This window comes from Centroberyx gerrardi, chromosome 7, assembly GCF_048128805.1.
Source record: "Centroberyx gerrardi isolate f3 chromosome 7, fCenGer3.hap1.cur.20231027, whole genome shotgun sequence".
Classification (NCBI taxonomy): Eukaryota; Metazoa; Chordata; class Actinopteri; order Beryciformes; family Berycidae; genus Centroberyx; species Centroberyx gerrardi.
In genome coordinates, this window is record NC_136003.1 from 25889302 (window position 1) to 25915685 (window position 26384).

Here is a 26384-nt window from a genome sequence, read left to right on the forward strand (position 1 = left end):
ATGTTCCAGGTGGGGTTAGTGTCGGCGTCGAAGACGGAGCGGGCGGTGCAGGTTCCCTGTGATTCGGGCCAGTACACCAGCAGCGGAGAGTGCTGCCAGGAATGCCCACCTGGAGAAGGAGTGGTGAAGAAGTGTGGCGCCACTCAGACTGTCTGTGCCCAGTGCTTGGACAGTGAGTAGAGCATTGTTTATATTATATGCATAATATATACATGTGCACTACTACACACATGGGATGGGAGCAATTGTTTTTGAATTCAGTCAATTTGAAAGGTAAAGAAAAAAGAAACTGGAATTCATCTGCACATGAAAGAAAGCATCACTACTCAATTATTCCTTAATACGGTGGAGATTGGTTGGACAACATTTTCACGCCAAAGCGTTAAATACTCCACTTCCTGAAACGTTTCAAGTGGATGTGAATTAAACTCAGTCTGGGAACAATCAAGCTCAAACTGGTGCACATGTAAACTGATGTACAGCAGCACAAGTGCATGAATGTATGGATGCCCCCCACCACCACTAACACACACACACACCCACATAAACACACAGCACAGCATCCATAGCTACTTCTTTAGCTGATATAATTCACCTTGTATGCCTTTATTCATACGTGGCAGTTCGGGCTCTGAGCTCCCAACTAGAATGACAAAGCCTAAACTAACTGTTATTGCCCAATTTGCTCATTAGTACAAAGTGTCTGCTGTGCCTTTACCAAGTGTCCCAAGAAATACAGCAGAAATTCATGTGTTTGATGCCTGTAAGTGGGTCCAAATGTGTTCAGTTACAGCTCAGCTCAGGCTGTGAACCATTAGCGCTCGTTCTACAGACCGGGAGAGGTGCCAACGCCGCAACATCGCAGAGAGGAAGAGCTTTGCCTAAACAAATATGTGCTTCTCAAACTCGGGGGTCTTTCAGCATTACCTCCCTGCAGCGTATGAAGCCCCCTTTTGCCCTTTAAGATGGTGGTCCGTACTCTTTGTCAGAGCGCAAAAATAAACGTCAAAGAATAGGTCACGTACATCACTGCATAGTTCAGGAGGAGGAGCAGAATTCACGAGGATATTGCGACAAGCCACATGCATCCGATCTGCTGTTTTGAGCCTCTGCAGTTTCGTAGGTTACCTTTGAAATGTAACACTGCAACATCCCTTGCCTCATTTATTTATTTATCCGTCAGTTCACAACATATGCTAATTGTGGTGTTTCCAGACTCTGTGGTGGCAGACACAGAGCAGAAATCCAAAATTAGACTTGTTAAGGCGGTTGGTCAGAGGATATCCTCCGGTGAACGTTGGTATGCTTCATTAATAAATCCCCACAAGATATGTAAATACTGGCAAGTGAACAAGTAAACAAGAACTGCTGACTAAAAGCCTTTTCACACCAAAAACCTTCTCTTGTCCAAACCAGCCCCTCAATAATATCAACTGGATGTTATTTAGAGTGTAATTATCAAATTCTATATGAAAGCTTGCAGACTGGCTGCATTTTTCTGTGCAAACAAAATGAATACTCTGATTACCCTTGAACTTCTGAACTTTCGCATAACAGATGTTAATCTCTGTGCTGTGTTGTGTTTGTGTGTTATTAAGAATCCCAAGTCTGCTTGATTTCACCACTTTGAAGATTTTAGTCTCTGCCTCAAGGAGATTAGAGTTAGCAATTGGTAGAGGGGCAAGGTGCCAACTCCCTACATCCAAAGCACTATATGCCACAGGGTAAAAAAAAACAAGTAATGCAAGTCGAATGCACATAAACCAACTGTGTCACACAAAGTCAGTGTTAGCAAAGGTACTGGGTACAAAATATTTGAGAGTAAGTTGTCAAAGGCCAAATAAAATTGATAAATGAGCGTGGTTTCTCATGCATTTGCATCCATGTTGTTAATAATCCAGTCATGCTGGTAGATGGAGAGTTAGAGTGTTGAGGAGAGAGAGAGGGGAGGGTGGGGGGGGGGATTGATTAATAATCATGGGCAAGCAACCTATATGATAGATTGGAGGAGGAAATTGGTTGAGTGAGTCTAAGAGGTGGCTGGAGTTTGTAGAGAAACACAAATCTGCTTCAGGAGCGTCTGGACTTCATCTTCAGTTTGACGTTACGAGGAATTCTTCTCACACGTCATATTCCTTTTAATATTCCTGCAGTACACAGTGGCGAGCAATGCATGGATGGTAAACCGCTGCTCCGCTTTCCAATAATGTGGCTCGGGGCTTTGTGATGAGCCTCGTCTCCTGCGCCAGCCCTTTTCCAGCACCGTCGCTCCACTCCAACAAATCCCTCCAGCGCGTCTCTTTTCTGCTCTCTGTTCTCTGCTCTGTATTCTCTTTCTTCAGCCAGCGTCTCCCCCACTCCCCCCCCCCCCCCCCCCCCCCTCGGTTGGTGTGACTCATCGTCTGTATTAGCGGATAAAATGGTATTAGAGAGCCAGGCACCAAAGGGCACGATCTGCTCATTCATCATGCATACTGTTACATCAATGCATCTTTACTCATTTGATCCAGCTAATTAAACCATATTGAAAAGCCTATTGTGCCTCCAACAGAGAACAATTATCTTGCCCTGCAATACAGAAATGGTATTCACCGCTGATAAACACTGAACAATTAAGCTGAAATACCCAGGAGGTTGCAGTCAATTTCCGGTGTGAGTGCATTTTCGTCGGTTTCAATGTTGTTTTTGCTTCTGTGGATAAAATCTTAATGTACCTGATGCCCCCAGCGGCACAAACACTAAAATAGGGCTGAGTGGGATTTATATGGAAGTTGGAGGCTGAAAACCCTGACCTTTACCTGAAAAACAAGAGCTATAAATACATAGATAGGTCACTACTTTCTAAAGTGCAGAAATGAATAATTAAAAAGTAAAAACATCCAGCACACCCATTTCCTGTTTCGTGGTAAATATGGGGGAATCTTTATTTACCACGACCCCCCTTAATTCCCCACATCCTGCCGGTGTGACTCTCCGCTCCTCCATGGCCTCTCTATCCCAGGTCTAGACGATTGCCAACGTCAGCAGCGCTGAAATATTTATCAGTCTTTTCCACTTCGCTCTGCCTGTCATGGGAGACAACACGACCGGACCTGCCTCACTTAGTGAACCGTTCAAAAAAACTTGCCCCGCGAACCGACTGAAGATCTGTGAGGCTGCAGAGAGAAAAGGCAGAGGCCCACGAGTCAATGAAGCGTTTAAAAAAAGCCCTGGACGACTGGGGTTCAGTGGGGATTTAAGGAGGAAGGAAAGTAGAATCACAGCCTCGTTTGCTGAAGATTGAAACAGAGCATCAGGAACGGCTTCCAACCTTGGATCACTGGGGAATGAGGAAGGGGGAAATGAGAGTTCCCACTGGCTCCTCTGTGGCCACGGCAGAGGAAGCCGCTTTCCCACTCCACTGACCCCAGCAAGGCAACAAAAAAAAGAAAACAGCAAGGTAGTCAGGGATACAGGAGTAGCTGTTGATTGCTATATTACAACTCGCCTTCTTTGGTCTCCTAATAATAGCTTGGCTCATATCCTAAAACACCTGTTTTGAATCTGGAGGGAATCGGTGTGGACCAATGAAGCAGGGCGATAATTACACGCAGAAATGTTTCAAGTTTAAAAGACAAATAAAGCCGTCACGCAGCTCTCCGAATGTTGTTAATTTGTCCGCTGAAAGCACAGTCAGCACAGGGTCAGCTGGAAGAGTCTGTGCTGAAACGGAGCCATGCAACATGGACACTGACATACTGTGGAGCAGGAGGAACGGCCAGCCTCCCTAAAAGCTCACACCTAAAGTGCTGATTGCGGAGAACGTCGGGCAGTTTCAAGGCCGTCCAAACCTACATTATTGATGGCGCTAATGGGGTCGAAACACATCAGTGTTTGTGAAGGGGTCTTTTCAGGCTGAAGTGGCACATTTTAAGTGCATCATCCTCCCGTACGCAGCCACATCCCCCCTTACCAATGGCCATCCTAACCCACTAACAGTTGCCTTCCGTAAATGCTGTGATCACTGAGCCGAAGTGAATATTGCTCAATTGGGGACAATTAGAAAGAAGATCATATTTTATTTAAGAAGCCAGATACTTACCACCTGTATGCGGCGAGGATTCCTGATGGCCTTTTACTTTCTTCCTTTAGGCGCCTCGGTCTCTCTCTCTCTCTCTCTCACTCAGATAAATGTCTTGACACACACACACACACACACACACACACCACACACTCACTTTTCCTGTGGCTGTTGAACGCTCAGTGCATATGGTCACATTTAGAAGTGTTTATACACAAGGACTGCAAAGGGGTTCACATGCACGCAAGTTAAAATTAGCTAGGAAGCCTGCGCTCTGTGGGATAATTGAAACGAATGAGGAGAAGTTTACTCCGCTGAGCCTGACTGGAAAGAAAACAAAGACTTCAAGCTCACAAAACCAAATAATTATTTACCTCTGAGGTCTGTTATTTATCCAGGTCCGGATCGAAGGCCCGGCTCGTTCAGTCAGTGTCACTCTCCTCCGCAACCTCTGCCTCCATACACTGTAAGCACAAGGATTTAGAAGATTTAGAAAAAAATATAAATAAAAATAACACTGCTTGTGAAGGTGTTTTGCTGGACTTATCTAAGGAGTAAACTGCTCTCACTTACATCCCCCACTGCCCCATTTTCCCTGATCCGTCTGTCCTTCTAGTCGTACATCAGCGGTTTCTCAACATCTTGATCACTAAATCATGTTTGGACCATTTTTAGACCCTGGACTTTCCGCACCAGACCACCCTCCAAGTCTGTATCGCATTACATTGCGTCAAACGGTCTCGGGATTCATCTGAGCGAATCGAGCGGCTACTCGAACCCGCAGAGCCTCTCGATCTCTCGTGCCGATCCGCATCCCTACCTGTCTCAATATCATTACCTCTGCCGGCTCCGCTCTGCCTGTCTGTATAATGTGACAGCCTTCATTGTCGGCTTCTTAGCGGTGCTGCTGTTTACAAGGTGTTAGAGCTGTTAGAGCTTCAGCCTGTGCCAGTGTTTACTTGCCGGAGCAGCTTACAAGGCAAAGCAAGTGCTGGGACACTGCTGCAGGGCTTTTCACACTGACAGTATGCTGTTGCTCAACACAACTCCCACCACTTCTCATGAAAAGCATACATACATACCACAGATGTGAGTTGTGCAAAGTCACACACACATTCACACAGTCATATACATTAAAACACATTCCCAAAGACTCATAGGCTTTCTCTCAAACCCAAGGAAACTTCCTATTCAGGTAGCATTTCTAGGTAGGAAGTCAAAAGTGTGAAATTCCTCAGGTGGAGTAGGAAATCCCACAACACCTTGCAACTTCCCCGATATCTGCTAAAATCAATGGCAGATGATAGTCCCCACTTTGAGAAAAACTTTTCCAAAACAAACCTTTGACCGTTGAAAAATAAAGTACATCTAACATTTTGAATTAAAATCTATATGAAAATTGTTAATAGTGAATCATAGTACTTAATTTTAGCACAGTCAGTTTTATTTCTGGAATGCCATTAATTACTTTTACCCAAGTGGACGGAGCGTCCTGGCATCACTACTGCAGCGTATTGAAGGCTCAGTTTGATGGTGGATAAATGAACTGGCTGCAGGATCCACTGTAAAAAATAACATGGCTTATTTTTCATAGCCAAGTACACAAAGCTAGCTAGCATATTTTTAGCATTTCTTTTAATCTGTTCTGAAAAAGCAGTTTGATCATACTGGCTGTTGGCGCAGTGTAGCCTACTGTAACATTAACATACACAACAGACTCAGCTGCAGTCACATGACGTTGTCTAGGAAGGCTGTCGATTTATTTCTCTGCTACCTACAGTCAAACAAGGTAATTTCTTAGGAAGGTTCCTAGTTAGGCCTCAAGGAAGTAGGAAGCTACTTTCCGAACGAGACAGAGTCAGACTGTTCTGTCTCACTCTGAGATAGAGACAGGCATCCAGAAAAGATTTTGACGTTGAATAGATGTTGATAAAATGTCCTGCACCAACGCTGAAAACCTGTGTAAATATAGCGCCAAAATGAAAGTTGAGACGACGTCTATAGTCGTCCATAACTGCTACCTGCATCATTTCGTGAAATTGAGACCTAAATATCTCTGCGATATCAGCTGAAAACAGTTTACAAAACTGTATTAATATTAATCTTTACTATGCCATGATGTCATGCTATGAAATGTTGTGCTCGTTTGGGTTTACGTTGAACTCGGTCACCTCCTGCACCTCGCCGTCTGACAAATGGTTTCTAGGTAATGGCAGGAAAAAAAAAAAAGCTTCACACATACCGCTCTGCCAGTCTGAACCGCAGCCTCCGCAAGGTGACCGCTCTCATGTTCTCCTCTGTGTGAGCGCCACACAAGAAAGTTCAATGGGATTTGGGGAACAGCGTAGTTCTCTTTGCAGTGAAGCTGAACCCTGTCTTTCCCTGCCGGCCGGCTCAGTCAGTGCCTCCCCTTCCCCCTCTGCACCGACACATCTCATTCGGCCACTGGAACACACACACACACACACACACACACACACACACACACACACTTTATGCATAATTCAGCAGGCTTCCGATTATATCTGAAAATAATTCTATATGAACATGCAATATTAATAGATTACTTTGTGCCCCTAAGAACTCTCAGCGTAAGAATAAACCAATTTGAGGTCATCACTTCCTCGTCTACGCACTTTCCCGACTGTTCCCGCCGCAAACGTTCCTGGAGAGCAAATGTAAAGTGTTTGAAGTAATTGAAAACCAGCAGGCAATTAGTCAGCAGGGCTTTTACCTCATTCTGTCCAACATCGTTCTCCACAGCTATGGTTCTAAAACCTAGAGGCTGCAAAAGATCATCATTTCACAATAAAAAGACATTTTACTATACAAAAATCACCCAAAATCATCTTGGGTCCCCTCCCCTATGCGGAGAACCACTGCTCCAGGATACTGCATGGCTGTGTACCTATACTGTATTGGTAATGGTAAAACCCTTTAAACCCATTAAATGTATAGGCCTTCTCATCATCATTTTGACTAGAGGTCTTCCCATCATCTGTGCAGTTATTATCAGTAGGGGGATGCATACCTGCACGGCACTTTGTGTTTATGATTCAGATTAAAGCAGTTTACTCAGCGCAGCACAAACACACAGGGGTCGATACAGTAATGAGCGCAGCAGGCTTTTGACTGCATCTCCAACAAGAGCACCTTTCTTATCCCAGAGCTCAAATCACTAAGAGCCCACTGGATCAATGTGTCCGCCCTTCTAATGAATGTGCAGTAAACATGATTAATGTCATTAGACTCACCACCTCCCTCCCTCTCTCGCCCTGTTTATCTCCTCATATTCCCCACTCTCTCCCTCTTCCACCCTGCTCTGCTCTTTCCTCCTTCTGACCCCGTCTCCCCTTTCTTCCTCATCTCCTCCAACCCCTCCTCCGCTCTTCCCTCTCTCCAGGCGAGACCTACTCAGAGAACTACAGCCACACAGAGAAATGCAGGCCCTGCACCCTGTGTACCGGCCTGATGCGGATGCAGACGCCCTGCACCGACTCCAACGACGCCATCTGCGTCTGCGACTACAACTTCTTCTTCAGCGAGGTGTCCAGCCGCTGCGAGCCGTGCACGGTGTGTCCGAAGGGCCAGGGCGTGTTCGCGCACTGCGACCACGGCCACGACACGATGTGCGAGGAGTGCGTGGACGACACCTACTCCGACCGGGACAGCTCCCTCGACCCCTGCCTGCCCTGCACCATCTGTGACGAGGGCATCGAGATAGAGCTGGCGGTATGCACGCCCATCAGCGACTCTGTCTGCCATAGTAAGTCTTGATGAAGAACGAGGATAATATCAGGCCACACACACACACACACACACACACACACACACACACACACTATCAGCCTGGGAACTGCAGACAGCAACAGCAATTTCAGAGCTGTATTGGAGGCATGTATGTCTTTATCACAATATTTTCTTTCCCATGTGGCGTGAAAAGGTCGACTTCCGCATGTGTCTGTCGGAACAGCCGAGGTCAGAGGTCAGCACAGGTCAGATTTTCAAATGGCAGGAAGCTGAAGGCTCAGCATTAAAAGGTCAAGGAGGAGTTCAGTGTCAACACAGAAACATTGAATAATCTGCTCCCCCACAAAGCAGAGGAGCAGGCGTTTCCACTGAAGGAGCAGGCTCTCATCCCAGGAAGCTGTAAATTCACTTGGGCTCATCGGGGGGTTACAAGGGAGAAAGTCTGGGAGGCAGACCGTCTTCTGTGGCGTCTCTCACCGTTTCCTTGACTTGAATTCTACTATCTCTGTTCATAGCGCTGTCAGATAAGTGAGGGCTGTAGAGGAAGGCTTGACATCTTCAGGGACACACACAACAAAAACCTTGTCAAGAGGGAATTTTGATAAGTGATGTGCCGGTGCAACAAAAATAGCTTTTAGTGGGACGAGGGTGCCAACGCGGCATAAATATCCAACATGGTCCATACAGAAACTCCCAAAAATCCCTTCTTGTCCATTCTTGGGAGTTGCTGTCTACCTATCATGCAGGTTTTTTGATGCAGAGTTTGGTTATAGTACAATTAAATGCTCCTGCATCAAGAAAGGATCATGACATTTAGAGTATTCATTAAAGCAGGACCTATTATTGATCTTTTATGTACATTTTAATTTTCAAAAGAGCATTTTTATAGTGGGTTCTGATACGAGTATGGGACTTTGGACTTGCGCCACAATATTAATTTCTTTTTGGAAGGTTGACTTGGATGAGATTTCGTGGTAGCTGGCCTGGGACGCTGGCCCGGGACCTCAAAAATCTGTCATCACCTGTTGTAGTACACTGGACATGCTAGTAGCAGATGGAGGGTGTAAATTCCTCTTCCTCATCTGTAGAAACGGACTGGGGGAAAGATAAGACCGGAAAAAGGCAGTTGAGGTGGGAGAAGAGCTGATAACAGGTCACACTGCCTCTTCCACACGCACACTTTCTCACCAGCAGCTGTGAAGAACCTGCTTCTCATCAGCCAGGGATTGTTCAGTGGTGGGATTAGAGAGGAAAGATGGAAGGGGGGGGGGGGTAGTAAACAAAGAAAACAGAAGAAAAAGTCTAGGGTTTTATCATCAAATCCACATTCATTTTGAGACATTAGTATAATTACCTTGAACAAACAATGCAACAGTACCACTGGTGTGAAAAAGAAGCTGACAGACATCACATAGCATCCTTAATTAAAGATTTTTTTACAGGAGATTTGATAGTATATTGCAAATTGCGTGAAGCGGCTTTCACATAGGATGCGATAATTCCACCCCTGCGCTCTTAAACCCATTGTTTCTAACGGCTTGTGCCGCACATGAACAAATTTTCGCTCCAGCTCAATGCCCTCACACCCAACTTTTACGCCGCATGTTATGATGCAAACCTTGTACGCCCAGTAGAAACAACAAGGGAAGTAGCCAGCCAGAAGGGGAAAGAAAACAGCGGAAAAAATGATTCTAGCAGCATCAGAATTTCCCAAATCACCCAAGACATGTCTGAAGTTGCATTGGGACCTTGTTAGAAAAGCTCTCTCCAGGAAGAATGCTTCTCAGCAAGTGAGCATACCAAGTGTGTTTAAAAATGCCGTGGAGATTAGCGATCTATGACCATTGGGTGTTATATTGTCAGCTGCCTGGGCATATTCTACATTTAGCGAGATAACGAGCTGGAGGAATGGCTCCTCTCCCCGCTTCGTGAAAACTCTATTTTTTTTCAACCATCTAGTCAAGCGTTGCGCTGTACCAAGCATCGAGCAAACCGCATGCTATCAGAAAGACCCATGAGAGTGTAATGTGACAGGGCTGTCAGCGATCAAATCAAACTGCGCCATATGCCCCCTTTACAGCACGACCCAACAGCCGGAATAGCTATTCTAGAGATGTCTGATGTACAGTAGGGTACAATGCGGCCTTGTGCCGATCCATTAGCGCCCACCCATGGAGGCGGCCTCACCTCTGACCTGCCCCGTCTCCCTCGCCGCCGTCTCGTCCTGAGCGACGGCAGCAGCAGTGACAGTGGCTGTTGGGGATGGCATGGCACTGAGTGGCCTTGTGGGACGTCTGTTTGAAAGAAAAGCCCTGTCATATACCACCAGTGGGTCCGTGGGTGATGGCTAGAGTCACATGTGGCCGCCATTGACCGTGATGATGTTTCCAGGCCTTCCACGGTGGTCTATACGGTATACTGATGCATTTACTGCAGTAAACAAGAAGCTGCTTCACTGGAACTCCCATCATATCTGTATCCTCTTATTTTTTTGCAAAGGATAACATTATTTAATTTCTATCCTGCTGACAAGCCTCTCTCTCTCCCTCTCCCCCCCTGTCTCTCTCTCTCTCTACAGCACATGGTAAAGAAGATGTGGGAGGCATTTTTAAATCCCCAAATCCCTTGTTCATATCCAGCTGTCACCAAGTGTCAATTACTCATGATACAATGACAGAGAGAGAGAGATAGAGAGAGAGAGAGAGAAAGAGAGAGAGAGAGAGAGACAGCGGGAGAGACAGCGGGAGAGAGAAATAGAGATAGAAACAGACAGAGAGAGCTGCAGCATATGTGCTGTGCTGGTATTCTATGCTGGAGGGTCGATATGAGTCCTGGGATTTCTTCTGCTCACGCTCAGGTTTCGCTGAGTGACCTCTATGAGCACCCACACTCAACTGCAGGACACACACACACACACACACACACACTTGGTTCTCTTTCCCTTTAGACACACACACACACATAGACACGCACACACAAACACTGTATGCGAGCGTCCAAAATCAATACAGCTGATAGCAGACAAACACAGTACATGCATGCTCTCCTCCTGCCAAGCACATCTGACTAATACTTCCTTCATTAAACACCGGACATGAGACATGTGTGGGCCTCTTTCATCTGAAATTGAAAACACCTTTTTTGTTTTTTTGAAGATCTCAGTCCCTTTACCTTCGCCAGAGTTTTGTTTTCACTTCCAAAAGCGCCGTTCAGCTTTCAGTTGAGTAAATTTGCATTAAACGTGCGGAAGCGCTGAGCGTCTGCTCGAGTGTTTGCCCTCGATAGCAAGAGAGAGATTAAAAAAACAGATACCAGCGGACATCTTCTCTTCTCCTTATTACCCCCCCTCCCTCCCCCCCAGCCCTTCACTCTTTTCTCCTATGTCAACCCCCCTCCTCCCTTCTCTCTCTCTTTCTCTCTCTCTCCCTCGAGTGGCTGGGCCAGTGGAGCAGTGGAAGGTGGCCAGTGTGCATTCAGTGCCTTCACCGCTGCAGTGTAATTACTCTTGCTAATCAGAGCACTTTACAGCAGCTCCTCTGTTCATCTACTCCTCCATGCCCCCCCAACCCCCACACCCCTAACCCCCCACCCCTTTTCCCCCCTCTCCTCTCTCCCCACTCCCTCCTGACACTCTGCCTCTCTGTCTGCCCTCCCCTCCACTCTCCCTATTAACCCTCCCTCTACAGAAGGCAGAGCACTCGCTTGAATAATTTGAAGTACGTGTGTGTGTGTGTGTGTGTGTGTGTGTGTGTGTGTGCGTGTGTGTGGAGCAGGAGACACAGTGGAAGATAGACATAGAGGCAGAAGTGAGACAGAGGGAGAGTGTTTGGTGGCTGATAAAGAGGTCATTGTGCGTGTGCTGCGCCTGATAGCAGCTCTTCTCCACCCTAAAACTGGCAGCAGCCAAGACGTCAACCTCCGCACAGACCCTGGGGTTAACTTCACCATAAAGACCTCAATGGCTAATAAAAATTAAATCTTTTTTTTTTTTTTCTCCTCCACGCCCCTCCAATAAACACATCTCCCTGCACACATAGCCCCCACGCTCATAAAATCCTAGGCTAGTTTTATTTTGTTTCGTGGCTGTTTTAAATCCACTGAAGCCAAAATAAAATTGTTATAGCACGGCCGCCGCCGCCGCCGCCGCCTTTAAGGTCCATTCTGCTCCAACTGAGGTATGCAGCCTCTGGAGCCGCAGGTTTATCCCTTGGTCTGCAGCCAGCCATGTTTTCTACATCAACCTAGAGAGAGAGAGAGAGAGAGAGAGAGAGGGAGATGACAGTATATCTGTACTATACTGTACTGTAGCTGTAGTCTGTCTCTGTGTTGAGTCAGTGTGACGTAAAGCAGACTCCCAGGGGAGCTGTCATCTTGGCTCAGGATGAGAAAGACACTCATAACTTACAGCGACTCCTGAGGTGCGACTGATGTATATGTCTGCATGGAGGGAACATTCATTGCACCAAGGAAGGCACTTAGTGCAGGATGACTTGTTTAAAAAAACAGCTGTGTGATCGCCCACTCTAAGGGAAGGAGTTTCACTCGTAGCTAATGCGACTAGGTTCTTTGACTTTCAGTATAGTCGAAGGCCAGACCGACCTGCACGCTCTCTCACACTTTCACACCTTCCATTCAGAATTTATCCTATTTGGAAGCTCGTGTTGCATTGCTAATACTATTAGCCGGCCCTGCATTAGCTGGATGATGTATGGTGTAGTTGAGGAAACCTGACTACTTCCCAAGAAAGGTCAAGAAATGCGTGTAATACAGACACCCATGCGGCGCTCCTGTGAGCACTCCCTCCTTTTAGACAGATCCAAATCAATAACACGGCTTTAAATAGGCTGTGCATTATTTCTGTGTTTCTAAGTATGGCGCGCACATGTGCTGTATTTGTCCGTTCGTGAATGATATTTTCTACCGTTTCAGTAAACCAATCCCTCCCATGGGAGGTAGGAATGCCCTGTCATCACCGCGCAGACAGACAGGCCAATGTAGGACTCTTAATGAGCAACAGAACTTTTTCAAATACGTCCACTTAAGTGGACCATCACAGTCCCATCGGACTATTAAGTGGAGTAACCCTGTGTAAATTATGCAAAAAATCAATATGGAGAAACTTCTGCCATGTCAGTGAAAAGAGAATGTATGCGTAGACAGCTTCTCGTTGTGATGGTCCGCTGCATTTCTTCATGTCAGACTGTCAGCTGACCACATTACTGGTCATAACACTCAGTTATTCAATTTATTTTTCCCATCCCAAAATATCACATTTAAAGGAATAGTTTTGGGGAGATTGTCCCGTCAACTTACTTGTTAAGTGATGAGAACATACAGTATACCAAAATCATCCATGTGTCTCACGTTCACTCCGGTGCTCCATGCGAACACTGGAAACACTTCAGCATACACTATGTTGAGTGATAGTAGACGACTAGTATTATCTACTGAGCGCTTCAAAAGTAGTTTTTTGATTTTTAATAATAATAAATAATAATAATAATAATAATAATAATAATGAATATTCAATAATATTGAAAAACAATTAATTTGTCATTTTTAACTGATTTAGTCACTCAGTCGTAAAATTTCCAGCCATGACCTACAGTGTCATACATACAGGAAAAATATGTATTAATACATTGAGTATTGAGTAGTAACAGGCTGTATAGTAAGAAGACTGACTTTAGTAGTAAAATGCTGTCTGTGGTTTTTATTATATGGCCTGTATTCATAAATTTAAAAAATGAAGTATCATTAACTCAATATATCCAATTTTACCAGAACTACTTCAGGTGAGCAACTGCACAGTGATTTTTCACTATACACTGTCTCCCATCAGCCTTCACTTCCTATGGAAACAGGAAGTAGTCCATGGTAGTTCAAAACAGTATGTTATTTTTCAATCTCCTACACAAAACTGCCAGACTTAGCCACATACCATTCAAGACTACTTACCATTTACTTTTAGAGCAGGTACAAGTTCTTATTTTCTCCCTTTTGAGATAATGCTAGTTGCCTATTATCACTCAACAGACAGATATTGGTGTTTATGCTCTCATCAAGTAAGGTAAGTTGTTATATTATATTGTATGTATGTATATTGTTTGTACATTTTTGGGGTGCATTAACAGTAAACTCGATGAAGCAAAAATTAAGCATGAAAGTTGCTGTTACAACATGTTGGCAGTCTATACTGCACTCATTGTAACCACTGTACCGAGTTTACCCATCACACAACCGATCGCACAGCCATCGTACCGTAGGACGACCCGTACCGTTGTTGGGAGAGGGCGTCCCAGTCCACCGAGACTGCCTCGGCCTTGATGGAGGCCCCGGGGGTCTCCACAGGGTTAAGCCCATGTGAGCCAGTATGAAGCTAATGAGGAGCAGCCTGAAGTTCTGCTGGGAATTACCGGCTCAGATCTGAACCAGGCCGCACAGGCTCCGTTCCCACCAGGCTGCTGAGCTCAGAGAAGTTTTGGTTTGGCTGAGCAGACCTTCTCCTCTGCCTGCTGCACCGTGCCCTCAGGGAACGAATAATCTGCAGACTCTCCAAGCCTTTCTACCATCTGTCAGAAACGCTGCATTGTTACTTATGTTTCGCAACAGTTTCACAACAGATAGTGTGAAAGGGACTATACAGTGCAGTGCAAGGCAGTTTGGCTCTGCTAACAATAGCAGTGAGTGGCTGGATAAATTGTGTTGCCAGGACAAGACCATGCCCCTCGGAGCGGGCATGGTCTTGCTGCAACATGGAAAATTACACTGGATCATTAATGGAGTTCACAAAGAAAGAGGAAATGGGACAATTTATGAAAATGACTCTTCTTTCCAGGCTGAGCTCTGATAGAAACCAGACCCTTCCAGTAGCACAGAGCTTTTCCTGCTCCCCCGGCCTCAGCAAAGGCTAAACTCAATGCAGTGACCTCCCTAAAGCCCCGGACTTTGTACTACATGCATCCATATGGCCTTAATGTCATGCAATGTGCCGAGATCAGATAGATGAGGACATGGTGAGAGAGACCTGGCGTGCAGGGTGCAGGCCTGGGGAAGGGTGGGGCGGGGTGCTGTGGGTGGGGGGTGTGGGTGACAGATATTTGCCCCCCTCGTCGAGGAACATTCCTTTTCTTTCTGCAAATAGCATCTCAGCCAGAGCCCATCTGCCTATTAGAAACAGCCCTCACATGTGTGCAATGTATCAGACATCTGGTTGGGGACTTGGTGACTGACTACACCCTGGCAAACAAGCTCTCAATGATGATGTGTGCATAGAGTATATGAAAGTGTCTCTTCATTATAGAACCCTGTATTTTGTCATTTCTTTTTTTCTCCCAAGACAGCTCAAGTCGCATCTTTGAAAATAATATACCGCACTGTGACTCATCTGGCACAGGAGAGTGGCTTGACAGTGTTTGATGGTTAACTGCAAGGTACTTTTATCTTCCTCGTCTCACAGATGCTCCCGTCTCTCTTCTGTTTCCTTCCCAACAGATCCTCTCCTCCCTACGTACGCCTCTACCACCTCCGACCTGGATCCGTCCCCTCCCTCCTTCACCGACTACTTCCTGCCCGACGGCTCCGACGGTCCCTTGCCGGGGGGAGAGACGACCACGGCCAGCCCCGGCTCCCCTCGCTTCCTCGGCCACGGCTTCAACGAAAACCTCATCCCCATCTACTGCTCCATCCTGGCCGCCGTGGTGGTGGGGCTGGTGGCCTACATCGTCTTTAAGAGGTCAGCTGCAGACAAAGGAGGGAAGACCGAGACAAAACGCTGCGCTGCGGTTAAAGACGTCGGCGGCGTTAGACATCAGCTGGGGCCGGGAGAGGGGAATAATACAGACAGAGAGGGTGAATAGTGAGGGAGATGGCCTGGTGTGAGAGTGGCTGATGTTGCCCCTGGCTAAAAAAGGGGCAGGGAGAGACAGTGCAGCAGAGTAGAGATGGCTGGTGAAATATTCAGACCTGCCACAGTCGCGGGGGCGAGACTTTGACCCAGTTCTACCACATCGTTACACTCTTACTCAACGCTTTCCAAAAAAAGGTCACAACACTTAGAGCATAATGCATTACAGAGGTCACACACACTCACACACACACACATTAGCGAGGACACACACTCACACACGCATGCACTCACAGGGACAGATACACGCCAGGGCTAAAACACATTTGTAGCGAGTAAACAAGCTCATTAGAGCCATTGATTGTTTGAAAAGTGCCGACCAGGGAGAAATTCGAACGGCAGATTTATCAACCCAGTCACGCAACGCCTGTCACATCTGGCTAATTCTCCACTTGTACTTATTGTCATATAGAAACAGATTGCAGATTATGCGAATGTTTTCCATATATGTTATTAGTAAACACTTTGTTGACTGTACTGCCCCACTCAATACCGTATGAATATTTTAACCTTTGTCACGGATCTCATTGCCAAGTGAAGCATCTGCTGCTTTACTTTCTCAGCCTTCCTTTCTCTCTTTATAATTTGTTTTCTTAGCATTTTATATTCTGTGTTTTGGTAAATGTATATTAGAATTATGCACTTCATCGTTATATTATAATACCTTGTTTGTGGAATAGAGTTTAGCCAACTTTTGTATGCTGACCTAAAGCCTTATGAAGTAAATTCATAGCATACATGGTAGTAAACAGTATATGAGGATAGGACCTTTCATGGAGAAAAAACACAAATTAATGTCTTTATGAATGTATAATTTATTGTTGTTTATTATGGTGGTTGTTTATGATGATCACCAACTGGAGGTTGTATAGTTTACCCACATTTTATTTACTAACACATCACGCTCACAACAATAACTTATGATACTCTTGTCACTGATCATTTATTGTCTGATACCCCATGCCTACTGTGAAATCCAAATACCGCATCCTATCGACCGTTATCTACCTCTGACATCCCACTTCTGCTCAGGTGGAATAGCTGCAAGCAGAACAAGCAGGCGGCTAATAACCGTGCGGCTACAGCCAACCAGACGGTAACGCCGGAGGGAGAGAAGCTGCACAGTGACAGCGGCATCTCAGTGGACAGTCAGAGTCTGCAGGAGCAGCAGCAGCAGCAGCAGCAGCAGCAGCAGCAGCAGCAGCAGCAGGCCCAGGCTCAGGTCCAGACCCAGCCGTCACAGTCTCACACACAGGAGCAGATAGGTGAGACATTCTACACCTGACTTCTTATTTTGTGATCAGGTTCTTTGGTCAAACAGCAGCTTAGAGGGAGCAATGGCCCTGAATGCTGATGTGATTTTTTTTTTAAGATATCGCTTCCAAATAGGCAACAGTCCTGTCGATTTTGGCTCGATTTTTGCCCTCCATTGTATTGATAAAAACTGCAAGATCAAATTTGGATACAGTTAGTGCTGAGGAATGGCTGTTGCCACACCTTGTCACACCCAACTGATGCCCAAGGCCACCTCGGCACCATCTGCTTCCCTCCCACACACACACACACACACTCACACACACACACACACACACACAAACACACATAGAAAACAATATCCTGCATAACATTGTGGTCATATGAAAACCTTGTAACTCTGATTTTGGGGACTGATGAAACCATTCAAAACACATTGGATTACCTCAAAAATGCATGGTGGTCAAGCTAAAAACAAGGCCATTATTCTCAGAAAAGCCAACATTTTAGAGCTACAAGATACAAGCTTTAACCAGGCAGCAACGATAAATAAATACTACATTTGAATTTATCTCAAACACCCTTTGATTTTACATGAGGCACTCGCCCAAGACTGAATAGTTTCCTCTTTCGCACCGCGCTATCCTCGCCGCCAGAAAGCTCCATATCGATTACAGCAAGATAAGTGATAATCCACTGAGAATTTGTGAATGTGTGCAGTGGTTTTCAGCTTCGTGCAAGTATTTTCTTAGCAGCAGTCAAGCCAGAGAGCATGACACATTTCTGGGATTGAGATCAAAGACAATGTATCACCTAGGAGCAAGACTGGATTAAGTCTTACATTCTCACACCTCGCTGCCAAGGCCAGATACAGTAGGTGAGGCCAAACCTGACATGCATGACATATATCAGAAATGTAGAGCATATCACCACAATACCACAATATTTTGAATGTGGCAGGGGCAGGCAAGTACTGAGCAGTAGGCAGATTTTGCTTGAATTTGTTGTGGATTCAGAGGTGAGTAATGACAAATGTTGAAATGTATCATCATCATCAGTATGAGCGACTAACAAATTAAGTGTTGACAGAGCTTTGATACAGCATCTATTTCAGTGTATGTATCAAAAGGGTAACATGTAAGGAGTGTAACTGCATATGTTTGGTCTATATTTACCTCTAGTATGTGACTGGGACTCAAAGTATTTAGGGTGTAGGTCTAATGCCTATGTAGCCTTGCAAGCCAGACAAGATCTAGCAAGTTGTTTCTTATGCTGAACCGACAAGATCCGGTCTGACTTGGAAGGCTTCAGCCAAAGTAAAATTTATGCACTTTACAGATCTTATATATTGCAATTTGCCATAGGCTTAATAAACCTGTTCCTTGCAGTGCACTAAATGGAGGGAGAAAAGGTGTGTGTGTATGAGAGAGACAGAGAGAAAGAGAGAGGGAATATGGACTCATATAGGTCTATTGTTATGTCAAATGTATGTTAAATATCAATACGTGGAGTTAGAAAATTGGGTTTTGTAATGTCAATGGTTATTTGTGATTGCTACATGAAACATGATTGATTTCAGATAATCACCAACATTTTGCACAGTTTCTCAATCAATATCAATCTCTTGGGATTAAGGTGTCGATATTGGTAATTTAACTGTAACAACTGTAACAAGAGGCCAAAGCAGGTGAATTCAAGCGTATGTTTGTCAACTCGAGTGCTTTTTAAATACATTTCACACCTACTCAACCCCCTCAAAAGCTGCTACAGATGCCCTTTAGGCCTATTTGTGCCATGGAAACATGATGAAAGGCGTCCGTCACATGTTTTTCAGTGTTCACCTAACCCTAACCCTTCAAACTGCAATATCAGTTTTTCATAATTATAGCTCCTGAAAATCCATCTAAATAATTAATGAAGTAATGTGAGATGTAACTGTAATCCCTGTAAACACTGGATTACGCACTTTTTGAAAAGTCTCCTGGTCTGATTACACTTTGTTTTTGTAGTCTATATGTAATCAGCATATGTTATCCTTGGATTACAGTCACTACCCAACGCTAGGTATAACTCAAAGCCCCCACTCAAAGCGAGTGAGGGCAGTGCATGGTGGAAAATCTCCGGTGAATGGCTGCAGAAAAAGAAAAATCTTTAAACAGCAGAGAGGGAGAATAAAAGCAAGTGCTTCAGGAATGTGAAGTGACTCTATAGAACATAGAGTAGTCTACCTTCCTTCAATACACAAATACCACTTACATTAAAGAGATGAAACCAATACCGCCTCTCTCTGTCTCACTCGATCTATACAGATAAAATGAGGAGGGTTTTTTTTCTCCAAACCTCTTAAGAGCCAAATCCTCAAGTTCACTGGTGATGTAGTTATTCAGCCATGCTTCCCTCTCTCTGTCTTATTATCTCTGCATTTTTCCATCCTATTCTTATTGTAAAGTCCAGTGCAGCCTGGTAAATGGGTACACAGGGATATTAGTGCGCTAACTAGCTAAACAGCTAATAAATTCTCATTTGAGTCTTCCCTGCCATGGTGTCTTGTCTAGGATACCCATTACATCCTAATGAGGCCTGGGAAAAGCTGATTTTGTTTTTGTTATAGTTTTTTTGTTGTGGAAATTCCATTCTTTTGTTTTTCTTCCACTGAGAAAAAGCAAAGCCCACAGTGTGCTGAAGAAAGGAAGGAATTCCTCCTGGAGGATTAGCGTGTCATTAGTTCATTGAGAGGATGACAGCCCCGTTAGCCCCGTTAACCCCGCAGCCTCTCTATCTGATAGGCTCATTAGCAGGTGTTGTGAGACGGGATCCAGGCCCGGTCTCACTGCCTTTCAAAATCCGATCCAGCATCAGCGTTTAATGGGTGCTAATTAGCATTAGCACTGTCTGGTGGTGCGGAAGCCATTAAAACGCAGCAACTGCGTTCATGCTGCGGGTCGTTCCTCCACCGCTAATGGGGATCTGTTAAAATTCGCAAGGGGGTGAGAATACGCCAAATAAATCCACGATAATCATAGGGGGTTTCCTGCTTCAAATGAACCATATTTTACTGGTGGCAGAAATAGTGGGAACACCTCTAGTCAAAACAAGTCAAATAAGCTTTTAAAAAGAGCAATGCAGTAATAAAAACGTCTGGTGTTTTGACTGACAACATGGAGAGGTATTCCCTGCGTGAGTCACTGGAGTGGGGGGAGGCTTCCTACAGCAGGCAGACAGCTGGATGAGCGCTGCTCAGCTCCACTGCTATCTGCTCATCTCCATTAAAAAGAGCCATCTATCTTTTTGTCTCTGAAGCACCCCTCCCACACACACACACACACACACACACACGCACACACACACACACACATACACCCCTTCTGCTGCTTGCTTACCCCATCTGAACCGTGCATAGTGAGTGTGTTTAAAATTTAAGCAAGACTGCAAGCCTTCACTCATCCGTGCATCCCTGTCCTGTATTCGACCTCACAGTCTACACAAAGTGGAGTCACTGCAACTGTCTGTCAAATTACCAATTGGAGATGAAGGTGAAGGGGGGGGGTCTGTACAAGGAGAGGAAGAAGAGCTTAATGTTGACAAGGAAGGTCTAGGGACTGGTCTTAGAGCTTCAAAACGGACCTGTCCAGAACAAATAGCACATACTGCTATTCAGTGGGACAAAGAGAAAAATCAGTAGATGGGTCTTCATTTGACTGCCACAGGAAAATGATGGGACATATAATAGATAAAACCTTGAGGAAGGTGGGCCTTTATTATGGGACAGAAATCATCCACCGTGAACGGGTTGCGGTTTAGCCTCACTGAACATTTTTTTTTAATTGCCGTTGAACGGCAACATTACCCAGTAATATTATTCAGTAACAAGTCGCAGTAATATTAGAATACTGTAGCAAATTACTATTTCCATTTCAGCTCCTAATAAAAAAAAATTCACTTTTATTATCACCAACTCCGAGTATCAGACTGAAGCTGAATTAAATTCAATAAATGATTTTCCCCTCTCCTCCAACATGTTTTCCTCATAATTAGTCTCTAATTCTCTCACACTAAGCTAATTTAGATCAGGAATGTCAGAAAACTTGACTTTCTCTTTCTCTTCTGGAAGTATTCCTATTGAGTAACAAGCCGAACATTAGAAAGCGAATGGCTTCTAGCCTTTAGTCATTTTACTCATAGGAGTTCATCTGATTACCTTGAAAGTGATGAAGCCATCTCAAATTCAATCACAATCAAAATCAGTGATTTCTAAAGCTTTACAGTGGCTTAGGGACCAATCAGGATTGGATGAACATGATGATTAAGAAGAAAAAAGAAGGCAGTAACAGTGCTTTGCTGTGATTGGGACCTTTCAGAGTAGACCTGCTTGAACAGGTTCGGTTAAAAAAAGCTTGCATTGATTCTTGGATTGTGGATAGACTCTATAAAACATTTGATAATTTGCGGCCATGTGGCTATTATTATCGCTGGTGCCTTTGGAAAGAGAAGGTGAAATGCCAGTTCAGAAATGGCTGCATTGAAGTAAAGGTTAAGCACAGGTGCAAGTGTGTGTGTGAGTGTGTGTTTACACCTGTGCCTGATACAGAAGGATGTGCTTTATGCAGCACTTGGCCAGTGTCCGTGTCTCTCTGCAGTGTGTCAGTGATGATGCCTGTAGAGCGTCTGTCTAAACAGGAAGGAAGGGAGAGAGGAGCCATGGAGCGCGACCGGCACTGGAGAGAATCAATGTGAATGGAGAGAGGGAGCGGAGAGCCAGGGCATAACAATTTCAATGCATTTATAACAGAGTCATATGTGTGGAAAAGAAGTGATGGGAAGCAGGGAGGAAGAGAGAGAGAGAATGGACAGAGGGAGGCAGGACGGGCTCTGTGCACAGAGACATAAACACTGGCATGACGTCAGAGCCAAGCCGACAAAATAAGCCCCTTCTTCTTGTGAAGCTTTAAAATCGGGGCCCTCTTGTATACTCCTGCTGGCACAGAGGTGCATTGATCAAGACAAGAAAACAACCGGCGGACTCGGAGGTCCTCTCAAAAACGCCTCTGCATTCCCGAGCCGTTTCCATGGCTTCGCTCAATTGACAACAGGTTAAGGGGTTTGTGGGAAAAGAGGGCATTTGTGTCCCATCCTTACCCAGCTAATGACTCCAGTTTAACAGGTCTGGATGAGTGGGCGACCCCACGGGGCCCCCTGCAGGGAACAGTGTGGTAATCAAGGGTTCCTCAGTTTTTCTATACAGAAGGGAGCTCAAATATATGGGCATGTATCCTGAGACAAATTAGTTTAGAGATTACAGAATCTCTAGGCTAGGCTTGTGATCGGATGGTTGCTGGTTTGAATCCTGGACCAGGTAAATCTGGGGAGGGAAAGTGAATAAGAAACACTCTCCCTTTCTTCTGCATCTACTGTCAAAATGCCTTTGATCAAAAGACTTGACCCTCCACTTACTAAAGAGGAGCTGCTCAGTGGTAAACAGTAGAAGACTATGGTTTCACTGGGCAGCTCCCATGCAAGAATATGTATAATTGTATGAATATGAAGCAAGCTAGTGCTAAAAAAAAACACACATGTTCTGAGACAACCTTCCCTGAATAAAACGGCCACTGCTTTAAATATCACCACAAATCGTCCTTCCTGATAGTATCTAGAAGCCTGACATATTTCTCTCCTTCTCTCTCCCTCTCTCCCTCCAGTGGTGAGGGTGGATGGCGGCCCCCAGCCTGACTCACCTCCTCCCGAAGTCTGAGGAAGAGGAGGAGGAGGAAGAGGAGGTGGAAGAGCCGAAAGACGGGGAGATGGGAGAACAGGGGCTTGAATAGGGGAGCTGTGGACTAAAAAGGAAGCGGCGGGGACTCACAGGAATGCAAAGAAGCGACTGGGCAGCCACAGCGTCGCCCATTCATACCTGAAGTGGCCACAGAGCAAAGACTTTGACTCGTCTGTGCCCGGCTCTCCCTGTCCGGACCTCCCAGCGCTGCTCAAACTGGGGCCGCAGTCTCTGACTCTTCATCCCGGCACCGAGTCCAGCTCTATCGGTGCGCCTGGACACGACCGCTACGGCAATATCAACCACTAACTATACCAATGCCACTTCAGTTGTAAAGCTGCAGATACATAACAATAGATACGCCTGTGCATCACGTATTAACTGAATATCCCAACCCCAGTATCTAATGTTGACAATATCACATAATGAAGGACTCACTAACTGCCAACCTAATATCCTCTGCCCCTTTTTAAGCTTTTCTGTTTTCCCTCCTATCCCATAATCACTAGCCATGAAATGTATGTGCCTAACAGGTAAATAGGCAGGAAGGTATTCTCTTTTTATCCGCTCTTTCTCTCTCTCAGTATTCCTCAAAGGACCAGAGCAGCTTTTTCGCAGCGTCTCTCACACCTTTCCTCTCTGTTGTCTGACTGTAGTGTCGTCCCACTCTCATATACTCCACTGTCTCTCTCCATAGGATTCACTCCATTAGACCCCCACTGTTAATCTGCGATACAAAACGCAGCGGGGGGGGGGGAGCCATGAGTCACTCCCAACCTCTGAAGTTTCCCATCCTTTTTATCATTTACCACAGACGCATTTTATTACACGCCGTCATGTAAAATGTTTGCGTCATTGTTTCAGATCTCCTGTACCGATCGTCACCGGTGACTCATATTTGGGTAGCCTGGTTAGTATTCACAGATTTGTTTTTTTTTTCCCTCAGCAAGACCACCACTCCCCCTGCCCCTGATGCATGCCCCCCTCTCGAGGGGATTGCGTTGCAGTAATTTCATGCGTAGAATGTAACACGCCCAAAATGTTTCTGCCCTGTTTGCGGTGCATTAGCTTCATTTTGTGGTTTGAGTTACATGGCTGATTCAGCAGGGTGCCTCTATGGCCCTCTATGGATCTGGGATATGCAGCATGAGAGAAACATCTCTGGACCACTGAACACTGCTGACTCACTGCGATCACCTGATGCTTCTGCGGGGAAGACCAAAAAAAGGAGCTCTGACATCATCAGAGTCCCAGCATGCAGAGCTGCTCATTACCGGATGCTCACATGAGGTTGGGACTAAAAAAAAACAAAAAATGACTAAAAATGTGCGACCAGGATTCCTCTGTCATTCATTACACTTAATGCGTGGAAAAATGGGGACACCCCTTAGAGGCGCACTCATGCTTTTCACTATTCCAAACACAGACAGACACAGAGACCCCCCAACCACACACACACACACACACACACACACACACACACACTCTTGCATACAGCCTCTGTCTGCATGATAGAGCCTGATAAACAGTGTTGAGGCGCTAATGCATCAGCAGCGGCGCTCACGTCGACACGGGGCCCATTAGAGAGACGTCCTGACAGGCAGGTAGTAATTACCTCAGGGTTTCAGCTTCATTTACCCTCCGCCCCGCTCGGCTCCGCTCGGCCCGGCCGCCACTCATCGGGATTAATGCTGTGGACAGCAGAGGGGGGATACGGCCCTCTTTGAAGCGGCAACGTGACATTACAGATCCCTTATCTGAGTCCCAGGCTGCTGACATTTACTGTATCACCATGGTATGAGAGCACTTAGACCGGTCCCACTTCTAAGGCAAGGTGGCACCTTTTATCACACAGGACCACTTTTATCTCGCCACCCCCCCCCCCCCCCCCCCAACCCCCCCGCCCCCCTGCCGGCACGCAGTAACTGTACACACAATCGGCATATAATGTAAGAAATATACTGTAGCTGAGCTTGATTGTACTGCTTCAACAGCCAGATTTCATTCCTGTAGGGGCGCATACTTTCTCAGGGTCCCTCTTGATATGGAACAAATACAAATTGTTGACAAGTCTGTAGAGGTTTTCTGATGATAAAACTGTAAAAGTATTATACAGTAGGTAGGTAGGTAGGTAGGTACAGATATAAAGCAGTTGTTCTGTTAACCTCCAGGAAGGAAATGTAGTGGTAACATTACAGGCCAGAGGAAAAGCATGGGGCACTGCATCAGAAATGCATCATTCCAACATAATACAGATATAAACTGATGTTACGGAGAAATAAGATGTGTTTAACTGTCGGCAAAGTTTGTAGAGCTTAAAAAGTAATAGATAGATAAGAAATGTCAGTCAGAGAGGAAAAGCGAGAGAAAAAGACAAAGAGGGAGTGAGTCATTTAACATCCTGTGTGATGCTGCATGGATTGGTCATATGGTCACCAAGCACTCAGACAATTAACCTCTGAAGGTTCTGGGCTGATTCATATCGCTGCCGTGATATGAATGGAGGCACATTAAACTCTGCTGTACTTTGCTCACAGCTCCTCAGCTTCTGTGGGCATGTGGTGCGGACATGTGACCACTCTTTGTGACACACACATACACACACACACACACACACACACACACACAGAAAGAGAGTGACAGGCCATGATTCACTTGTCTGTTGAAAAGCCGGTATGATTCATCCTGATTCAAGCAGTGCCAGTGATAGTGAAGCAGGAAGCTGCTACAGTATGTGGCGTTGGTTCTTGATTCTAAGAAAAACAACAAACTCCATGACTTTGCGTCCCCCTGAGGCCCAATCAGCCCCTCGTATCAGGGTACACTGAACTGGGTCCGGGTCTTACTCTTACTCCAGCGCAGAGGCAGCTTGTGAAGCGAGACACACATTGTAAGAATGTACAACCCGAATATAAACATAAATATGCAAGATATATTCAAGGATAAGGTTTCATTTTGCCCTCATTCGTTGTTTTTGTGAATTGTTTTTTGCTTTTCTATTTCCCTATTTGTTTTTATTATGAATGGTATTACTCTATTTTGGATTCAGTATTTTTTGTAAATGATATGTTTTTTTGTAGCACTTATTAGATGTAATATGAACGCACTCAAAGAGTGTACCACAGTTCAAGTGCCTGTGTACAGTGTCAGGTGTCTTTAAGTTCAGAAGTTTGACTTTCTGTTTTGTATTCTTTTTCCACTTGTTTTATGATCAGTGTATTTGTTTGATATGTTGAGAGCTAATGAAGGTTTTCAGTAAATAGCCCTGTCCAGAGCTATAGACATACCTTGGATCTTTTAAGACTTCAACCAAACGACATTCAAGTAAAAGTGCAAGCACATCATAGATACTGTATGCACTTGGCACCACCATAGAGAGACTTACAATAGGTTGCCATTAAACACTTATATATTTTCTAACATAGTAAACCATACTGGCTCTGTCAGCTAATAGAGTCATGTAGCATTGCAAAAACCTATACATGTGACCTAAAACTTTTATTCTACAAATCACATATTCTTTCAGTGTAGAAATCAGTTCTACTGTGCAAAACTTTTCACACATACTATAAACTGCATGTACAGTATGTCTCATATACAATTACTGTACCTCCTTTCCAGAATCGACAGGTCATGTGCAGCCC

General features: G+C 45.2%; 1 protein-coding gene across 1 annotated transcript; it reads left to right on the top strand.

The window, feature by feature from the left end:
* Positions 1-22778, top strand: ngfra (nerve growth factor receptor a (TNFR superfamily, member 16)). The gene is made up of 5 exons (XM_078284525.1): positions 1-172; positions 7464-7826; positions 15305-15545; positions 16749-16981; positions 22667-22778. Exons 1-5 carry the CDS (start codon positions 1-3, stop codon positions 22717-22719), a joined length of 1062 nt encoding a protein of 353 aa, XP_078140651.1. The 3' UTR covers positions 22720-22778.
* The last annotated feature ends 3606 nt before the right edge of the window (positions 22779-26384 follow it).